The 19,994-nt window shown below is 34.6% G+C and overlaps 3 protein-coding genes and 1 non-coding gene across 6 annotated transcripts; 2 read left to right on the top strand and 2 right to left on the bottom strand.

The window, feature by feature from the left end:
- Positions 1-182: 182 nt before the first annotated feature.
- On the bottom strand, positions 183-7,446 carry LOC110612891 (PX domain-containing protein EREX). Of its 2 annotated transcripts, none has more exons than XM_021753731.2 (10): positions 7,071-7,446; positions 6,377-6,487; positions 5,975-6,073; positions 5,764-5,850; positions 5,275-5,383; positions 3,787-4,553; positions 3,095-3,259; positions 2,772-3,014; positions 1,415-1,633; positions 183-666 (listed from the first exon to the last, which is right to left on the bottom strand). In XM_021753731.2, exons 1-10 carry the CDS (start codon positions 7,362-7,364, stop codon positions 406-408), a joined length of 2,355 nt encoding a protein of 784 aa, XP_021609423.1. In that variant the 5' UTR covers positions 7,365-7,446; the 3' UTR covers positions 183-405. The 2 variants fall into 2 exon arrangements, with proteins under 2 accessions (XP_021609423.1, XP_021609424.1); XM_021753732.1 differs by having other exon boundaries at positions 5,975-6,065; positions 7,071-7,433.
- An 816-nt stretch (positions 7,447-8,262) lies between these two features.
- On the bottom strand, positions 8,263-8,335 carry TRNAK-CUU. Its single transcript has one exon. It is a non-coding gene; the product is annotated as a tRNA-Lys (tRNA).
- Positions 8,336-10,436: 2,101 nt separating this feature from the next.
- LOC110614106 (zinc finger BED domain-containing protein RICESLEEPER 2) lies at positions 10,437-14,950 on the top strand. Of its 2 annotated transcripts, XM_043955880.1 has the most exons (3): positions 10,437-10,718; positions 11,144-13,424; positions 13,455-14,950. In XM_043955880.1, the coding sequence occupies exons 2-3, from the start codon at positions 11,148-11,150 to the stop codon at positions 14,706-14,708; spliced, it is 3,531 nt and encodes a 1,176-aa protein (XP_043811815.1). In that variant the 5' UTR covers positions 10,437-10,718; positions 11,144-11,147; the 3' UTR covers positions 14,709-14,950. The 2 variants fall into 2 exon arrangements, with proteins under 2 accessions (XP_043811815.1, XP_021611276.1); XM_021755584.2 differs by having other exon boundaries at positions 11,144-14,950.
- Positions 14,951-17,182: 2,232 nt separating this feature from the next.
- LOC122723485 (pentatricopeptide repeat-containing protein At2g13600-like) lies at positions 17,183-19,764 on the top strand. Its single transcript, XM_043955690.1, has one exon. It carries the CDS (start codon positions 17,530-17,532, stop codon positions 19,645-19,647), a length of 2,118 nt encoding a protein of 705 aa, XP_043811625.1. The 5' UTR covers positions 17,183-17,529; the 3' UTR covers positions 19,648-19,764.
- Positions 19,765-19,994: the final 230 nt, after the last annotated feature.

The raw sequence follows: 19,994 nt of genomic DNA, 5'->3' as shown, positions 1-19,994 counted from the left end.
TTAATGAAATAATATGACTGGGACTATGCAAAGTTGTTTTCCATGCCCTAGGGATGCTTCTTTTTCCTATTGTTACGTAGTGGAAATGTGTATCTAAAGAGTTTAGCCTGAATGATTATTTGACCACCAACCTTTTTACATGAGTTATATGAATTCTGACTTTTATATAAAGGAATTCAATATAAAGGTCAAGAGTCGAAAGATTTACTCTCATAGATATCACATAGAATTTTTTACGTACCTATGTACACATGTAAAAATCAATTTATTCTCATGGTACATGTATGAATATACAAAATTATGGGCAACCTCTGCGGCATTTACAATATGGGGTATGAACTATCAAATACACGGCATAATTTTGCAAGTTCATACTAACATGAGTGGGATACATGAAGTTGCCTATTATCTTTCCAAAAACTTGCTTAGAACTGTTTTTCTCAAGGGATTTTCCTCCTCAACATCATCATCTTTATCTGACTTCAGATGTGCATTTAAAGCACAACGAATCACTGAATTGACTTGCATTCTCAATCTGGCATTGTCAACAAAAACTTCTGTAAGCAACTTCCTCAACTCATCCTCAACTCTATCACTGGCATTTGCATCGCAAGTTTCATCCAATATAGCCACAGAATTTTCTACATCTTGTGCAAGGAGCTGTGCCTGTTTATATTTATGGAACACATGTAAATAGGAGTTAAAGCATGCCAATATATTGAGAAAAGGAGGGTAAAAGAACAGGACTGTGCATGAAACTGCAGAAATACATCCAACAAGTAGTCCCATAGTACCACATAAGGAGGAACGAGGATCAACCCATTCACGAAAGCAATATTTCAAATTTTACCGTTGACCTTTGATCCTTGTTAATTAGCTATTGGTTTTTCATAAAGAATTACCCACATGTCTCTCTGACCATTCCCCTCATTTTTCAGACAAAAATGTTTAGATAGACAGAAATTAAAATTAAGATTGTCAAAAGGTTAACCATTCCAATGCATTGGAGAATAGTTGAAATTGAAGCACTCTTTAACTGGGCATGAAATGTTCCATCTTACCATTGGCCACTAGCAAGTTTTTAATGGCATACATCTTCCCCAACCATAAAAGCAAAGAATGCATGAAAAACAGACGGAGATTAATGATATGCCATGGTACAAGCCAATGGGAATATGACCATTATCTAATATACCATGCGAATGGACATGTATAAATTCAAAAGATATTAGATAAAAATAAAAACACCTATAGGGATAGACACACAAGTAAATTCATTTAAGAAAAAGGAAAGCAAACGAAACCAGCACAAGCACAAAATTCTATAGAAGCTTCCAAATATATTGTTATGAACAAAACAGAATCTAGGTGCCCTTTCTAAATTTCTGGATAAAAGGAAAATAATGGTATTTACCTCTGCAAGGAGGAGTCCAATTCGATTATCAGATGTTGCCAACAGATCTATGGCATCAGATGGCGAAGAAGTGTCTACAATCAGTTTATCTTCCTCTTCAATGAGGAAATTAACACTACATTCTTCGAGCCTACTGCGAAGAATTTCACACTCATGCAACAACTTAACATTTGCAGTAGCCACAACTTGCACTCTTTGCTTTTCTCTTTGAAGACCCCTCTGAAATAAGATGTGTAACAACATCAAGAAATTATAGAAATTTTGCAAGAAAATTTAATTCCAATTGAACAACCAGCAATAAGATGCCTCAGCTAGACTAAATGAATTAAATCTGTTTCATATTATAGAGAAACCTATTAAGTTGACTCTCTCATGAACTACAGCTGTCTAATAGTTGCTGGAGTGCTCCTGCTCTCTTTTTGCATATACTCTTGTTTTCCTAACATTAGACTTCTCATTTGATAATTATGATTTTCCTAAAACATGTCATGGACAGCACAAACCTTGTACATGCATACTTGCATAGTACAAAATAGATCTAAAAATCCCCTACCATTAGCACCAAGATGTACAGGTGAAATTTCTGTAGATATGTTATTTGGTCATGCAACTATTACATGTCCAATTGCAATTATATTTTCTATTTTTCACTCTAATTAAAGTTCTAATAACAATTAATTAAAAAAATGACTTTGTTCAATTGACTTATTTCCTCAGAAACCCTATTGGAATATGCCTTGCGAGAACAAGTCTCATATTGGCAGCGTACAAGAAAAGCAAATCGTGTATAATTTCAAGGCAAACCAAACCATGATGAGGAGTCCAATACAGCATGGAAGCCTGTCTGTATAATGATCTACACTCCTAGGCTTGTGATTTTCAACAAAACCAAATCGAGCTGAATATACCAAATTTCTTAAAATTAAAAACTGATCCCATCTGATTTACTGAAAAAATGAATTCAATTCCTGAATTAAATTGGTTTGGTTAGTTTTTTATTTGGAACGAATTTTACTTACCCCTAACTCATTACTATTGAAAATTTAATTTCATTTTGTAACAAGGTAGAATCAAGTAGAGTAATTTGGCATTTTCGCGGTCTTCAGAAGAGGTGAGTAGATTTTAGTCACGAGTTAGTTCCTTTTCCTAATTCTAGTCATCTCCTTTAAATATCTCTCATTTAATGCATTCTGCAGTTCTTAATGAGACATAGAGAATAGAAACAGGCTGTGATGACCTCATGTCCATTAAAGATGACTGCTATTGCAATTTAAAACCATAGTGGCAAGTCCATTAAAGATGACTGCTATTGCAATTTAAAACAACAACGAAGTGCAAAAGAAAAGTGACAAAATACCTCTATTTCTATTTTTTCCTTCATCAAATGGCTAAGTTCCTGTTTCAGATCTGACTGAGAACTTCGAAGAGTTTTCACCTCCTTAACAAGAAGCTTTACATCTGCTTTTGACTTCAGCTCCATCTCTTCATGATGCTTATGCAAGTTTTCAAGCTCTTTTCTAGCAGCATTCAACTGCTGCAACAACATTTCATTCTCCTGAGTGATAGAAACTTTTGCAGACTCGGCATGTGCCCTTTCATCCTGGAATAATCGTGAACATTATTCACTAATACTTATCATAAAAAATATAGAAAAGAAAATGTCACAAGTCGAGAATAAACCTGTTCAGATTTCAGTTTCATCTCCATCTCTAAACACTGCCTACGAAGTTCTTCCACATCCCATTGCATCTGTGTAAATCTTTCCCTTTCAATCAAAACAGCTTGCTGCATGTTTTCTTTACAATTATTCCTAGTAGTCTCAAGATCCACTTCCAAATCTTTAACCTTCATGGGAAAAGAGATCCTTTTAACATAGTAGCTATGATAATGAAAGTTTGAAACTGCAGTGTGTCACGTATTCTAGGAAGAAATGTAGAAATAAGAGGGATTTAAATGTATAGCAGGGACTATTACAGCTATTATAGGCTGTTATAGGTTGTTATAGCTAGTATTGAGGTTGTTATACCTATGAGTGTACAGCTGTCAAGTTAGTTACTGAGAAATAGTATATATATCTCAGCACAGCACACATGTAAGAGCATTCCAGTTCATCAGTACAAGTACAGCTTACCTGCTTCCCTCTAAAACCTTCTCTATCCAAACAGTCTCTTCTTCTCTATTCTTCTTCTCTAATTCTCTCTATTTCTCTCTGTTCTGCCTTATTTCAACCTGTTAGAGCTATTGCTCTAACACAGTGTCCTATATTTAACCTTTTAGCAATCATGGTCATCATAGATGAACAATATCACAATGCTCATACAAACAAAAAGCAATGTTCCATATGAAGATAAGAAAACAGAGATTAAGCATACCTTTGTTTTCAGAAATTGCCTAACTGCAACTTCTTGATTTAATCTGGCTACAAGGTCCTCCATGTCTGTTTTAGCTGTCACTAGTCTCTGTAGCATGGTATCAAGAACCCTATTCAACTTCTGGCGGTCATCTGACAGAAAGGCAACTAGCGCCTCCCTTGGGAACTTTGAATTTAAGCTTACAGGACTATCAGTTATCTTGTGAGTTTCAGAACCCTCTGGAATGTCAAGACAGTCATCAACAGACAGATTTCCCACGCCAAAATTTAATACCTCACTAGCTTTTAGAGAACTTAAGTCACTCCCAGTACTCTCTGTTGATGGTCTACGGACATAGCCATCGAACCTCTGATATTCTAGTCCATGCAAAGGCTCATTTCCTTCCCCAAGAAAAGATGTAGCTCTAGGTATATTCTCAGCAAGTGTATCTCTACTTGCAATATTTTTCTCTCTTCCAGCATACATTTTCCAACATGAAAAATTCTCTAGGTTCTCCATAGACTTCTTATTAAATATCATTTCCATAGAATCAGTTGCATTTTGTTCAGAAGTTGAAGTCTCCATGCCAAAATCAACACTGCTGTCTTTTGCAGCCCTAGGAGTTCCTAACACTGATATCTCAGGAGAATCATTACCATTATCTGATGCAACTGACAAACTACCAGCCAATGTAGAAACATCTGAGTTGGTTTGTAATAGAGCTGCTGGAACTATGTTGCTAGCAGAAGAATTTGCATCTAAATTTTGCCGATTTGCATCATCAAAAACTGAAAAGAATGCAAGGCACATCTCAATTTGAAAAGTATTATCAATTAATTATAACCTTTAAAATATCACTTGAATTTAATTATACTCTTTAAATTGTCACTTGAATTAAGGTAAGAGTACAAAAAAGGCAAAAAAGATAAGAATTCATAACCAGATTGTTGAACTTGTGATACAGTCAAGAAAGAATATGCATTTTAATTTATGTTTCCACCCTAAAATTAGGAAATTTTGATTACTATTAACCAGGAATTTTATATTACATAGAAAATATATTATCATTTAGGAAGTATTTAATTTATCTAGAAATTCTAGTTACCTTTATATTCCTAATTAGTATTTGATTATAGTTGAGGGTCCAGAAAAAAAATTTCCAGGTTCAATATATAAATAATAATAATAATGATATATTATAAAAAAATAACAATATAATAAATAATTAGACTCAACAAAATCTACTATTTTGGAAGTATAAAAGAATAACATTATTATTCATGCTACCAAAATGGCTTAATGCTCAATTATAATGATATTATATTATATTACATACAAAGAAACTACATATAAAATATTTATATTAGGAGTACTTAAAAATGATTATAAATAATATAAAATGCAAGTCAAAAGAACTAGATACACACACACATGCACATAAACATTGAAAATTCAAGTTTCAACAATATAATGTGACATCATTTTGAAGATATATCAAGAAACACCTACATAACCTAACAGCAGCTTCTAGTTCAAGAAACGTTCCAACTGGAGCACTTCTAGATATGTCAATATCTGATAATAGCTTTTCCATCCAATCCTCCAAAGAACATCTTCGCTGCAAGATACTAACAATTTTGAGAATATTATTATCATGATTTAACAGGGAAACTTCAATGTTAGATTCAAAAGAGAATATGCACACTACTCAACGCCAGCAAAAACATCATGTAAGATGTCATTTTTTGCATTGAAGAATATGCAAACTGCTAGATACATATTCAGCAACTCAAACCACAACATTTTCTTTAGATGCATGGACAAAAATCTTTAGTTTTTATTTAAAGAGCCAATTTTTCCAGAATTACACATATAAACAATTGCTAATATTGAAATTTGATAACAATAAACTAGGCTACTTTAAGATTCTAAATTCTGAATATCAACATAACATAAACAACCAAGACATGAAGAAAAATAAGGGGGAAGAAACCCTACCTCTTCCAGCAACGTCCTATTTTTCCTACTCAAAATCTTCTTTGGAGGAGCTGGAGGCAGAGCTTTCCCAGGAAATGCTTTTTTAAGCTTTAAAAAAAAGTAAAAACAAAATAACCACATGATGAGAATGCTACAATTGCACCAAACAGCACCTCAAAAAGCAAAAAATGAACGCAAATTTAAAATTTCATAAACTTGAAATTTCACTCACTTCAGAAAGTAGGTTTAAGAAATCACTATATCTTCGCAAAATCCCTCGAGTAGTGGTTATCCCTTCGGGTGATTGTATACCAACTTGGACTCTGTAAAACTGTAGTGTCCTTAATGAATGTTGCAACTTACAACAGAAATTTGCAGAAGATAGCCATCATAAAGTGATTTAATAAAATAGGATACCAACAGATACAATGTCACCGACTAACATAATTAACTTTGTCATTTAATAAACCAAACATTTAAAGTCAAATGCCCTAGTCTACTGTTTCGGGAATTGGATCCCCATGAGAAATTTCCAAGAAATATTTTAGCTTCCGAAGAGAAAACTACAGATAAAATTATTAAGGGGTTTAATTTGAGAACAAGCAAATGAATAAAATGTTGAGAAAAAGCATACCGCCACAGGATCTGAACCTCTTGACTTTGGTAGAAGAATCCAAGCAGGAACAGTAACACAGTAACTCCATCCAGTATGAGGATCATGTGGCCAAATAGTGTCCCGTCCATCCTACATTGAGTGCTAGAAATATTATAAAACAAGACCAACTGAATAAAAGCCCAAAAGTGAAAACAGATTTATGCTAAAATTCTGTGTGTGCGTGTGTATGTTTCTAGATCATTCAACATATTGTCTTATGTGGATATGTATAAGCAATAGCCAAGTTTCTTATCCTATCCCTAAACCATATCAGTATCCCTCCTTCACGAAGTTCTTTGAATCGCTAGAAGCTTCAGGTAACCAAGAATACAATATTAAACCAATACTCGCATTAAGTTCCAAGCACATATCTGCATTACTAATTACAAGTTCATGTTATCACCCAAAAAAATTTCTTCCACTTGCACTTTGCCATACACCTCTAAAAAACCGCAGTATTAAGGAGCAAATCACAGTGTTACTTCTGAATTCGCACAAATGTCACATCAGCGATAAACGCCACAATGTTTGAGCTACAACAATCTGCTCCAATTACATCTTAACAGCAGCAATAATCAAACGAACATAGCCATCCACATAACCATAGATAAAAGGGAACCAGAACTATTAAAAAACCTACCAGGAAAAATAAAATCCAAAACTAAAATCATACCCATTTGCGAGGAGGGAGACTCCAGTCCATCCCCAAAGGCAGAGGCGAGGTACCATCATGGCGGTGCCTTGGCGGGCTCTTAGGCTGGGGAATCACTGATTTAGTACTGATTTGATCTCCAGGAATAGTATCACCATCCTCACCTTCATCATGATATCCATGGATGAAGGGATTGGACGATGAAGATGAACGGTAGAGACGATGATGGTGAGACATGGAGATGGGATCCATGACTGCCTCTGAAAAATTAGCAAAATCGAGAAGAGAGAGATCGTGAGCGTAGATATTCATCATTGAATTTGATTTCTGTGTGTCTCCGTTGAGACAGAGAAGGGGGGCTCTCCGAGGTTTTTCGTTAGTGTACAGAATTTTATCTCTATTAGTTCCTTTTACTCTCTTCAGTCCTCTGCTCGTTCACCAATTCCAATTAGTGGGCCGGGTTAGACCCTCTTGAAAAATAGTATTTGACCTGGTCCCGTCGAAAATGGATCCGCCCCGCCTCCGAGAATATGACCCCCTGGAGATTCATTACATATATGTAATTACTTTTGTTTTTTTTTTTTGAAATAGGGGTTGAGATAGTCGAACATTAGTCCTTTCAAGACTACAAGGATGCACTTTCCACAGGCTAAGCCTCGGAGTGCATATGTAATTACTTATTAAAACTCGTAAAATAATTTATATTTGAATAATATTTTTTATAAAAAATATATTTTACAAAAAGAAATTATGAGATAATTTATTTTATATTATGTACTTCTTTTATATCATAAATCTATTTAATCAAAATTAAAGTCAATTTAATATTATATTTGAAAATTGAAAAGAATAATTTAGTATGAATTCGAAATCATTCATAAATGATTTACAAGAAGGTGTTATTCTCAACTATATATTTAGGCATAAATACAACTAAAAAATTAATTAATATTAATTTTTATAAAATTTTTTTGTTTATGAAAAATTAATTCATTATTTTTTCTGTCAATTTTGATATTTGAAAACAAGTAAAAATTTAAATTATCTTAACTGAAAAAGTTCATCTGAAAATAGAAAATCATAACAAATAACAATAATTTTGTGGGAGTTCAGGTTTTTTTATTGATTTATTTCTAACAATTTTGAAAAAATAAAATAAATTTCACTCTATTTGTAGGTATTTTCTAAAATCATGAAATGAAACTCGGATAAGCGCCCACCGTGGGGCTCGAACCCACGACCACAAGGTTAAGAGCCTTGCGCTCTACCAACTGAGCTAGACGGGCTGCCCGTTCAATCAATGAATTCTCTTTTTCTCATTTATTATACAAAGCAACTCCCACCATAATTGAATTACAGAACCATGAAGCATTCAATGATTTGGGAAAATGGATAAATCAGAAAGAAGAATTCAAGGAAGCTAATGAGAATCGGATATGATGGAAATATGTCATTAGATGAAATATCAGTACAAGGCCCTTGTCCACTGAAAATATCTGATGTAAAAGCGCTCAATCAACGACAGCCTCACTTATTCTTCATTTGTTTCACCATTAGCCACCAAAAGACAATGGCTGAAAAGTACCTGTCACAAGGTAATTAACTTAATAAACATCATACTGCTAAAACCTTTAAAGCCAAATGATAAGGTTAACTGGATTAAGTTTGAATTTTTAAAAATTATATTTTATTTTAAATTTTATTTGTATTATGCGTGTATTGTCGTAGGTTTTAAGATAATTTTTTTTTACTCGATGATAAAAAAATAAGGCAACATTTTATTTATTTATTAGAGTTAATCCCATGAGATTGTTGTAATGGTGACCTCTTCATGCTTGGTTCTCAATGGTGCTTACCGATGGTTTTATGTCTTCTTTAGGAATGAGCTGTCTTCCATAGGGATGGGCTGATATAGCGATGATGATGATTCCTCTTCAGTTTGGATAGCATTTCTGTCGGGTTATTTCTAAAAGGTGCTATTAGGGTTTTAGTGAGTTAAACTTGAATAAGTGCAAATAAATCATTTTTGATATTTTATATTATGATAACACTTAAACTTTATGGAAATTATTTGAAATTCAAAATAATGATGATTAAAAATCAGACTGAATTAGATTGATTGAAAATAAAATTTTAATTTGATTTGATATACATAAAAAATCTTTAATTTAAAAAAATTAATATAAATATTAATATTTAGTGAGGTAAACTACTTGCATTGCTTTATTATCTTTTTTATAGAGTAAAAAAAACACATAAAATTTTGTAGTTATTTTATTATATGAGGTTAACATATTAATATTTATTTTTCATTTTTTATTAAAAATTTTAAATTTAAATATTTTATCTGTTATATATAATTAATAATATTATTCAAATTTTTACATTTTTAATAAATATTTTGGATTTTAACTTATAACTAAACTTCTTTTCATAATTATTTATATAATAAAAAATATTCATTATAATATTTATTTAATAATATATTAATTATATATCAATTCAACTTTAACTGAATTTTAAACTCTTAACACTATATTTATTAATTAATTTTTATCGATTCAATCATTCAATTGAATTTCAAAGTGTTTAACTTTTCTATTTGATAGTTTTCTATTATGGAAAGTGAATTTTTTTTTAAAATAAAAAAGAAAAATATAATTTAAAATTTATCTTATTTAGTCAGATATACTTATTATCAGATTAAATTTATAAGTGTATAAAAAATAATTAAATAATAATTTAATTTTAATTGGTATGATATAATATAAAATGCGTAATTTTACTTTATTTATTAATTTATGTTTTATTAATAATTAATTAAAATGATTGAAAGATTTAAATTTAATATTGAAAAAAGAGGTGCGCGAGAGGAAATAATTAACGATGTTTATTGAAAAATAGAAAAGCATTTAATTAAAAAAACGTTATTCTATAATAATTAAATATTAAGAAAGTTACATTAAGTAATTAAACAAAAATATCAAAAAATTAAACATTTTAAAAACAAAAATTTTTGGTCTTTTTTTTAGAAAAAAAGCACAATTTTGTAGGCTTTAATTTAGTGAATTAGGTAAACAATGGATCACTATCACAATATCTACGTGTCCAACACCTATTGGATTGAAAATTGTACTCTTCCAAACCACACGTCAACTATTATGCATGCCCCATGAAAATCAACGGTATAGATTAAATGATAGTTAGGTGGGTTCTACGTACGACCGCACAGATCAAGGTTCATAGTCCATCATCGACGGTTATATTAATACACACATATGAGCGTTGATGTACCTCAAGGCCATATCCAGCACCGATATTTTTACCTCGTTTTATTTTGTTTGACGCTTTTGCCCTTTTTCGCCTCTTATAACAGAACTCTGAACTCTCCTTATCGCCATATAAGGCCTGGAAATCTCTTGGGAGTTTTGTAGACCTAGCCCTAGCTTTTAGGTCCAATTAGGGTTTTTGATTTCGAAGCTCAAAACTTGAACAGCAAGCTCGAAACTTTGAAGCTCAAGCCCATTAGCTTCGTCTTCCACCTCCCGTTTCTGTTGCAGAAATTCGAATTTCTGGTTTAATTCGGAAATTAAAAATTTCTGGATTTGTTTCGCCGGGGGTTTCTCGGTCCTTTGTTTGATTTACTCAGCTAGAGATCTGTTAATTGAGGTATGTTTTATTGTCTATAGTTTTTATTTTTTTTCCGATTTTGTATGCAGATCTTGGAAATATTTTTTGTTTGTTGGTAATTTGTTCCGTTTTCTCGCGATTTTGGTGCTGCTTGCTACTCTTTGATCTATCGATTTGCCGGGCTGTTGGTCTTCTGGTTGCTATGTTTCACTTAGATCCCCATGTTAGCTTTGTTCAATTTAATATTGCAGTTCAGTTATTATTATCCTTTTTATTAAGGTTTTTGCAAGTTATTTTCTGTTCATATTATTAATTTAATTCGTGTGCTTGTTTGTCTACTCGTAAATGGCGTACAATAACTATTCTGTTTCTATTATTTGTTATTATTTGTTTCTATTCTCCTCAACTGTTGTATTATTTGTTATTCTTGCTCTTTTCACTGCCATATTTATCTTCTGTTGTAGGATTATGACTTCTATGGACATTGACTCCCCTTCAACCCCTATTATGGCCATTACTCCTGTAATTCTTCCTGATAACAATGAAGCTCCCATTTCCGAGGAGCAGCCCAATAAACGCAGAAGAAAGAAGTCGATTGTTTGGGAACACTTCACCATAGAAACTGTTGGTGCTGGTTGTATGAGGGCCTGTTGCAAGCAGTGCAAGAAATCATTTGCTTATATAACTGGTTCAAAGCTAGCAGGAACCAGCCACCTTAAGCGACACATTGCCTTGGGGATCTGTCCAGTAAGCCGTCAGAAAAATGAAGCATCCCAAGTGACGCCAGGTGTAAAAACTGATCCACCTAAAAGACGCTATCGAGCAACGCCTGGACTTGGAAGCATTCCCTTTGATCAAGATCGTTGCAACCATGAGATAGCTAAGATGATTATACAGCATGAATATCCTCTGCACATAGTGGAACATCCTGGCTTCATTGATTTTGTCCGAACTCTTCAACCCCAGTTCAATATGGTGAGTTTCAACACCATTCAAGGGGAATGTGTGGCAATATACCTAAGGGAAAAGCAAAACCTGTTGAATCTTTTCAGCGGGATACCTGGACGAGTCAGCCTTACATTGGATTTAGGGATCTCAAACTTTAATATTGGCTATGCTTTTGTAACAGGACACTTCATTGATGATGAGTGGAATTTACATCGCCGGGTCCTTAATGTTGTCATGCTTCCTTTTCCTGATTCAGATTATGCCTTCAATCAAGCTGTAGTGTCTTGCATATCTGATTGGAATTTGGAGAGCAGGCTATTTACCCTTACCCTTGATCAGTCCTTTTCAAATGAAACTATGGTAGGAAATCTCAGAGGCCTTCTATCTGTCAGAAATCCACTCGTGTTGAATGGTCAATTGCTGAAAGGGAATTGCTATGCTCGTGTTTTAAGTCGTCTTGCACAAGATGCAATTGGTGCAATGGGGGAAGTTACCAGGAGAATCCGTGAAAGTGTGAAGTATGTGAAAACCTCAGATACACATGATGAAAAGTTTTCGGAGCTCAGGCAACAACTTCAAGTCCCTAGCACAAAAGAGCTCATCATTGATGATCAAACCAAATGGAACACTACTTACCAAATGCTGGTAGCTGCCTGTGAATTAAAGGAAGTATTTGCTTGCTTGGATACCTCTGACCCTGTTTACAAGATAAACCCATCAATGGATGATTGGAAGCAGGTGGAAATTCTCTGCACATATTTGAAGCTTTTCTATGATGCAGCTTGCATTTTAACTGGCCCAACATATCCTCCTGCTAATGCATTTTATCATGAAGTGTCCAAAATTCAGCTAGAGCTGACACATGCAGCCATTAGTCAGGATCCCTTTGTCAGCAACCTGACCAAACCTTTGAAAGAGAAGTTTGATCAATATTGGAGGGACTGCTTTCTGGTTTTGGCAATTGCTGTGGTAATGGATCCAAGATTTAAGATGAAGCTTGTTGAGTTCAGTTTTTCTAGGATCTTTGGAGAGGATGCTGGTATGTGGATCAAGATTGTTGATGATGGGATTCATGAACTCTTTCTTGAATATCTCACACCAAATCTTTCTTTATCGACTTCTTTTATGGAAGCAGAGGATATGGGTATCTCCCGATCAGAGATTCTTCAAGAGGTACCTCCTCAAGAATTATCACCCCAGGAAGCATGCTTTGAAGAAGTATCCCTTCATGTGGTGCACCCTGTGGATGTGCCTTCCCAGGAACAGTCCCAAGGAGCAGCCCTTAAAGATGTAAAGCCTGAAGTGGCTACTCCCCAAGTGCACCCTAAAGAAGAATCTCCACTAGATGCATCATCTCAAGTGATACACCATCATCATAATGAAGTAGCCCAACAGGAGGTGCACGCCCAAGAATTACCAATGCAAGAGATGCAGACACAGGAACTTCCTGTGCAGGAGATGAATACTCAAGAAATGCCAGTGCAGGAGCTGCACTCTCAAGAAGCATCAGTGCAGGAGATGCACTCTCAAGAAGCATCAGTGCAGGAGATGCACACTCAAGAAGCACCAGTGCAGGAGATGCACACTTATGAAGGACCATTGCAGGAGGTGCACACTCAAGTAGCACCAGTGCAGGAGGTGCACACTCAAGAAGCACCAGTGTCGGAGGTGCAGGAGATGCACACTCAGGAAGAATTGGTGCAGGAGGTGCACACTCAGGAAGCACCCGTGCAGGAGATGCACACCCAGGAAGAATTGGTGCAGGAGGTGCACACTCAGGAAGCACCAGTGCAGGAGGTGCACACTCAGGAAGCACCAGTGCAGGAGATGCACACTCAAGAAGCACCAGTACAACAAGAAGTACCATTGCAAGATGCAGACACTCCTCAAGTACCTGCTGAAGAGGTCTCTGCTCAAGAGACACACACTCAAGCGGTGTCTGCTGAAGAGATGAATGCTCAAGAAGTGTCTGCTGAAGAGATGAATGCTCAAGAAGTGTCTGTTGAAGAGATGAATGCTCAAGAAGTGTCTGTTGAAGAGATGAATGCTCAAGAAGTGTCTGTTGAAGAGATGAATGCTCAAGAAGTGTCTGCACAAGAGATGCACACTCAAGAAGTACCACCTCAAGAAATGCAAGTTGAAGATCTTTCTCAAGTGATGCATTCTCAAGAAGTACCAGCCCAAGAGATGCACCCCCCAGAAATGGTGGCTGAAGTGCACAGTCAAGAACTGATGTCTCAAGAGATGCACATGTCAGAATCACACACACTGCAGCACCCTCCAGAATCACAGACCCAGGAGATGCACCTTCCAGAATCACTGGCCCAGGAGATGCACCCTCCAGAATCACAGACCCAGGAGATAAACACTACAGATCCACGACCCCAGGCAATGCACCTTCAAGAAGTACAAACCCATGAGATGCATTCTCAGGATGCCCAGAATCATGATGTACACTCTCAAGAAGTACAGACTAATGATTTTCACTCTCAAGCATTACAGGATCATGGAATGCACATTCAAGAAACAGAGATTCACAGTATTCACTCTCAAGAAGCACAGACCCATGAGAGCCTTCGTCAAGAAGCAATGAGTCAAGAGATGCACCAGCAAGAGTTTTCCCAAGAGATGCACCATCACGCTCTCTCTCAAGAGATACAGCCTTATGAAGGGCACCATCAAGATTTACCTCTGCTATCTATTGGAGACGGGCTTTCAGATTTTGATGTGTATATCTCCGAGATTTCAAATAGCCAACACTTGAAATCAGAATTGGATCAGTATCTGGAGGAGTCTCTTTTGCCTAGGGTACAAGAGTTTGATGTGTTGGGTTGGTGGAAACTAAACAAACTGAAGTACCCGACTCTATCCAAGATGGCTGCTGATATTTTGTCAATACCAATTTCTACTGTTGATCCTGATTCTGTATTTGACACTGGAAGTAAAAAGATAGACAGCTACCGGAGTTCATTGCGACCTGTGACACTCGAAGCCCTTGTTTGTGCTAAGGATTGGCTCCAATATGCACCATCGGCATTGTCAATGGAGACTTCTAATGCAATTGTTAAAATGGAATATTAGGTTTGTAAGAACCGATTTTCATCCTACGGGTAGATACTTTGACTTGCTTTTCTAGGTTTGTGATTTTAGTTTTGTATTTTTCATTTCTACTCTTATTATGAGATGCTACTGTTAGGATTTTGTTTTGCTGCTGGAGGAATTGTGTCGATATTTGGATTCAGGAATCACTGTGACTCTACATTTTCTTGTATGGGGTTCTGATATGCAGCTTTCTCCCGTTGTTGGGCGTTATTTCCCTCGTATATTTTGGTGCCTTCTTAAATTAATCTTCGTACTTTCCAGATGATGTCTCTTGGATTTTGTGGTATTCTTAAAGAGACTGGATTGTCGATTACATCCCGTTATTTAAAATAGCAGAAACTCGATTTTCTGCTACTGCCAGACTGGGGATTTATCTTGTATGAATGGGCACAAGCCTAGAAATGTAATCTTTCTTTATCCTCATAATTTTTCATTCCCACTTCCCCACAAACAATTTTCAAACTGAAGAACACTTTGTGGGTTAGAAGTGAGGCATTGATTGTGGGCTAGTTGTAACAAGCTGCACCCATTCTTGGTGTGGAGGAAACTATTTTTCAGTATGTAAGAGCTACGTAATAATACTAGACTTGGAAAAAGCGTACACAATGTAATTACAGCATGACCCAATCTAAAGGGAAAAGGGCAACGCTCACTCCCTTTTCACCCAGCCTTTGTGTATTATACCCAATCTGCTCACTCCCTTTTCACCCAGCCTTTGTGTATTATACCCAATCTGCTCACTCCCTTTTCACCCAGCCTTTGTGTAATAATAATACGATTGCCCTTAAAAAAAATTTGTGGGCTCTATCATAGCATGCAACTTTCAAGCATAAAATGAGACTTTTTGCAAAATTAGGCTCGGGTGAATATAATTTTACCGATTTGGGATCGGTTAAAACTTATTTGTCGATTTGGGATTCGCCTGCCACTGTTAGGCGAAAAAATTTGTGGGCGCTTCGGGAAGCTTATTTTCTTTTTTTTTTATTAAATTGTGGCGTATTATAATTAAATATTTATATTATATTAATTTAAAAATATTATATTTTTATAATAATAATTTTTTTATAATTTTAATATTGTAATATTTAATAGATTTTATTATTAATTTTTAAATAAAAAATTACTGATATTATATAATTTTAAAATTTAATTTTATTGTAATTAGATTTATAAAAATAATTCGATTGTGATTGGAGGTATAAAAATAATTTATTGTATAATATATATTTATATAATGATAAAAAAATTTTTCATTATTTTAATAAATTAATATATTAAAACTGTGATTAAATAGTATGAGTAATCTTGTATACGTTTAATCACATGATAATATTATTTAACAACTCTCTAAAGTATTAAGACAAATTAAAAATAATTATTATATTTTATAAAAATATTTTTAATATATAAAAGTTTAATAATAAAAGACTGCACATAAAAAATATTTATAATATAATATTATCGTATATAAGATCACTTTATTAAATTTTTTATAGTATACATTTATCCAATAATAAAATTTTTTATTATTTTAATAGATTAATACAATAATTCTGTAATTAAATAGTATCGGTAATTTCGTACACATTTAATATTATTTTATAATTCTGCAAAGTACTAAAACTAGTTATAAATAGTTATTATATTTTATAAAAATATTTTTAAATATTATAAAAGTTAATAATAAAGAAATGCACATAAAAATATTTAGAATTATAATATCAATCTGCTATTAAATTTATACAAAATTATTTAATTGAATTAATTACTTAATTTATTTATCTTTTTTAATAAATTATAAACACTTTATATAAAATATTTAAAATTATTATATTATTTTGCTATTAAAATATTTAATTAAATTTATTATCTTTGATAAATTATAAATAATTAGGTGATCACATATAACATTTAATCACAACATAATTTTATTTTATAATTCTAAATAACAGTTTAATAGTAAATTTAATTTTTATAATTTTAAATATTTATATTAATTAATTAATTTATTTTTTATTAATTATTTAAATTACAGTATATTTTTATTTTATAATTTTAAATAAAATTGCAATAAAAAATAAATTTAATTTTTATAATTTTAAATATTTATATTAATTAATTAATTAATTAATTTTTTATTAATTATTTAATTTAATAATTTTATATATATTTAATTATTAAATTAATATAATATAAATATTTTATTATAATATATTAATAATTAAAAAATAAAAATATTAAATCATGGCCGGCAAAGTGGCGCTAGGCCACAATTTAAAATAAAAAAAAAAATAAGCTTCCCGAGGCGCCAGACGACTCTTTGAGAAGCACCAGGCACTAGGCTCTCTTTTCGTCTGTGACATAGCCGGTAAACCCCAAATCGATAAATAAGTTTTAGCCGACCCCAAATCGACAAAATTATATTCATCCGATTCTAATTTTGCAAAAAGCCAAAAAAAAGTTTTCTTACTGTTTTCTTTGGTTCATTTTTCATCCTCCCTTTTCCACATATCTAAACAAACTGTAAGGAGAGGGGAATTCGATCCCGTATCTCAAAAATGGGAAGAAGTGACTTAGGCCAACGCAACTACTGCAGGCTAGGCTAAAAAGTTGAACTGGTTAAGACTGAGGCGAAGCCATCTCAAAAGAAAAATACACGCACAAAACCAAAACGCACCGAGTCGAAGCGTCCAGGTTTATTGGAGCAGACAAACTTATTGTAGAAAGATTTGTTCTTGGCCAGCCAGAGCAGGAATTCGACGGCTACGCTAGTTCTCTTCGTCATCTACCAAGATAATGAATGAGTAGACATGGTGTCTTTAAACAAATTATCGGTGACCTCTCCTTCTTCAACTCCTCACCCTTCGCAAAACTCTTGGATTCATGCGTCAAGTCCCGCTCTGCCCGCGATACGAGTCGCATACATGCACGCATCATTAAAACCCGCTTTGCGTCTGAAGTATATATACAGAATAAGCTCATTGATGCTTATGGCAAGTGCGGTTGTTTGGACGATGCGAGCAAGTTGTTCGATAAAATGCCCGAGAAGAACACTTTTACTTGGAACTCGATTATGAGCACGTTGATGAAGTCTGGCTTTCTCAATGAAGGCGCTTTGTTGTTTGCATCAATGCCTGAACCTGATCAATGCTCTTGGAACTCAATCATTGCTGCCTTTGCTCAGCATGATCGGTTTAAAGAAGCTTTGGATTTTTTTGTTAGGATGCATAAGGAGGGTTTTGTTCTCAATGAGTATACATTTGGTAGTGCACTTAGTGCTTGTTCAGGGTTAAAGGATCTGAAAATGGGTACCCAAATTCATGGCTTGATGTTGAAATCTCAATTCTCATTGGATGTTTATATGGGCTCTGCTCTTGTTGACATATATTCTAAATGTGGGTTTGTGGATTGTGCTCAAAGGGCTTTTGATGGGATGAGGGAAAGGAATGTTGTTTCTTGGAATAGCTTGATTACGTGTTACGAGCAAAATGGTCCAGCTAGGGAAGCTTTTGAAGTTTTTGAAAGGATGATGGAGAGTGGGTTTGAGCCGGATGAGATTACATTGGCTAGTGTAATCAGTGCTTGTGCAAGCTTGGCAGCAGTTAAACAAGGTCTAGAAATTCATGCATGTGTGGTGAAATGTGATAAACTTAGGGATGATCTTATATTGAGTAATGCATTGGTTGATATGTATGCAAAATGTGGTAGGATAAACGAAGCTAGATGTGTTTTCGATAGAATGCCATTTAGGAACGTGGTGTCTGAAACCTCCATGGTGAGTGGTTATGCAAAGGCAGCAAGTGTTAAAGCTGCAAGATTGGTGTTTGCAAATATGACGCAGAAAAATGTAATCTCCTGGAATGCCCTCATTGCAGGATATACTCAAAATGGGGAGAATGAAGAGGCACTTGGACTCTTCTGCATGCTAAAGAGAGAAGGTGTATGCCCTACCCACTACACCTTTGGTAACCTATTGAATGCCTGTTCAAATCTTGCTGATCTGCAGCTTGGAAGACAGGCACACACTCATATATTGAAGCACGGATTTCAGTTTCAATCCAGTGAAGGTTCTGATGTTTTTGTAGGGAATGCTCTTATAGACATGTACATGAAATGTGGATCAGTTGAGGAAGGGTGTCGGGTTTTTGAAAAGATGGCGGAAAGGGATTACGTTTCATGGAATGCCATGATAGTAGGTTATGCACAAAATGGTTACGGGATGGAGGCTCTTGAATTATTTAGGAATATGTTGGCATGTGGAGAGAAACCAGACCATGTTACTATGATTGGTGCTCTATGTGCTTGTAGCCATGCAGGGCTTGTAGAAGAGGGCCGACATTATTTTTCTGCAATGACTGAGGAATATGGTGTGGTTCCACTGAAGGACCATTATACATGCATGGTTGATTTACTTGGTCGAGCTGGTTGCCTCAATGAAGCCAAAAATTTGATAGAAGCAATGCCTATGCAGCCTGATGTAGTTGTCTGGGGATCTTTGCTTGCTGCTTGTAAGGTTCATCACAACATTACCTTGGGGGAGTATGCTGCAGAGAAGCTATTAGAAATTGACTCAACAAATTCTGGACCATATGTTCTTCTATCCAACATGTATGCAGAGCTTGGCAGATGGAAGGATGCCGTGAAAGTAAGAAAATTGATGAGGCATCGAAGAGTCATTAAGCAGCCCGGTTGCAGCTGGATTGAGATAATGGGCCAGGTCCACGTTTTCATGGTGAAAGATAAGCAACACCTGGAGAGGAATGAGATCTATTTGCTATTGGAAATTCTTACAGAGCATACGAAGAGAGCTGGATATGTCCCAGATGTTGGTGATCACGAGGCTTGCGAGGAGCAGAGCGACTTAGAGGTGAGCACCTGCTTCCAAATGGAAATACCAGCAGAGGTTGCTGTCTTGTAATTTGTTTAGAATGATCTATACCAATGTTCTATTTTTTATGCCTTTTAACCAAAGCCTGACCAACTGTTTATTAACTCACTGAGAAAATAAAAGATCCTCATGGGGCTTTTTGCAAAATTAGGGTCGGGTGAATATAATTTTGCCGATTTGGGGTCGGCTAAAACTTATTTGCCGATTTGACATGGCAGGCGAAAAGAAGACCTGGCGCTTCTCAAAGAGGCGTCTGGCTTCCTCGGGAAGCTTGTTTTCTTTTTTTTTTTTTATTTTAAATTGTGGAAGTGGAGCCATGCCATGATTTAATATTTTTATTTTTTAATTATTAATATATTATAATAAAATATTTATAT

Source organism: Manihot esculenta, chromosome 4, assembly GCF_001659605.2.
Source record: "Manihot esculenta cultivar AM560-2 chromosome 4, M.esculenta_v8, whole genome shotgun sequence".
NCBI lineage: Eukaryota > Viridiplantae > Streptophyta > Magnoliopsida > Malpighiales > Euphorbiaceae > Manihot > Manihot esculenta.
The sequence above is the reverse complement of the archived record's forward strand: the minus strand, read 5'-3'. Positions and strand labels throughout refer to the sequence as shown.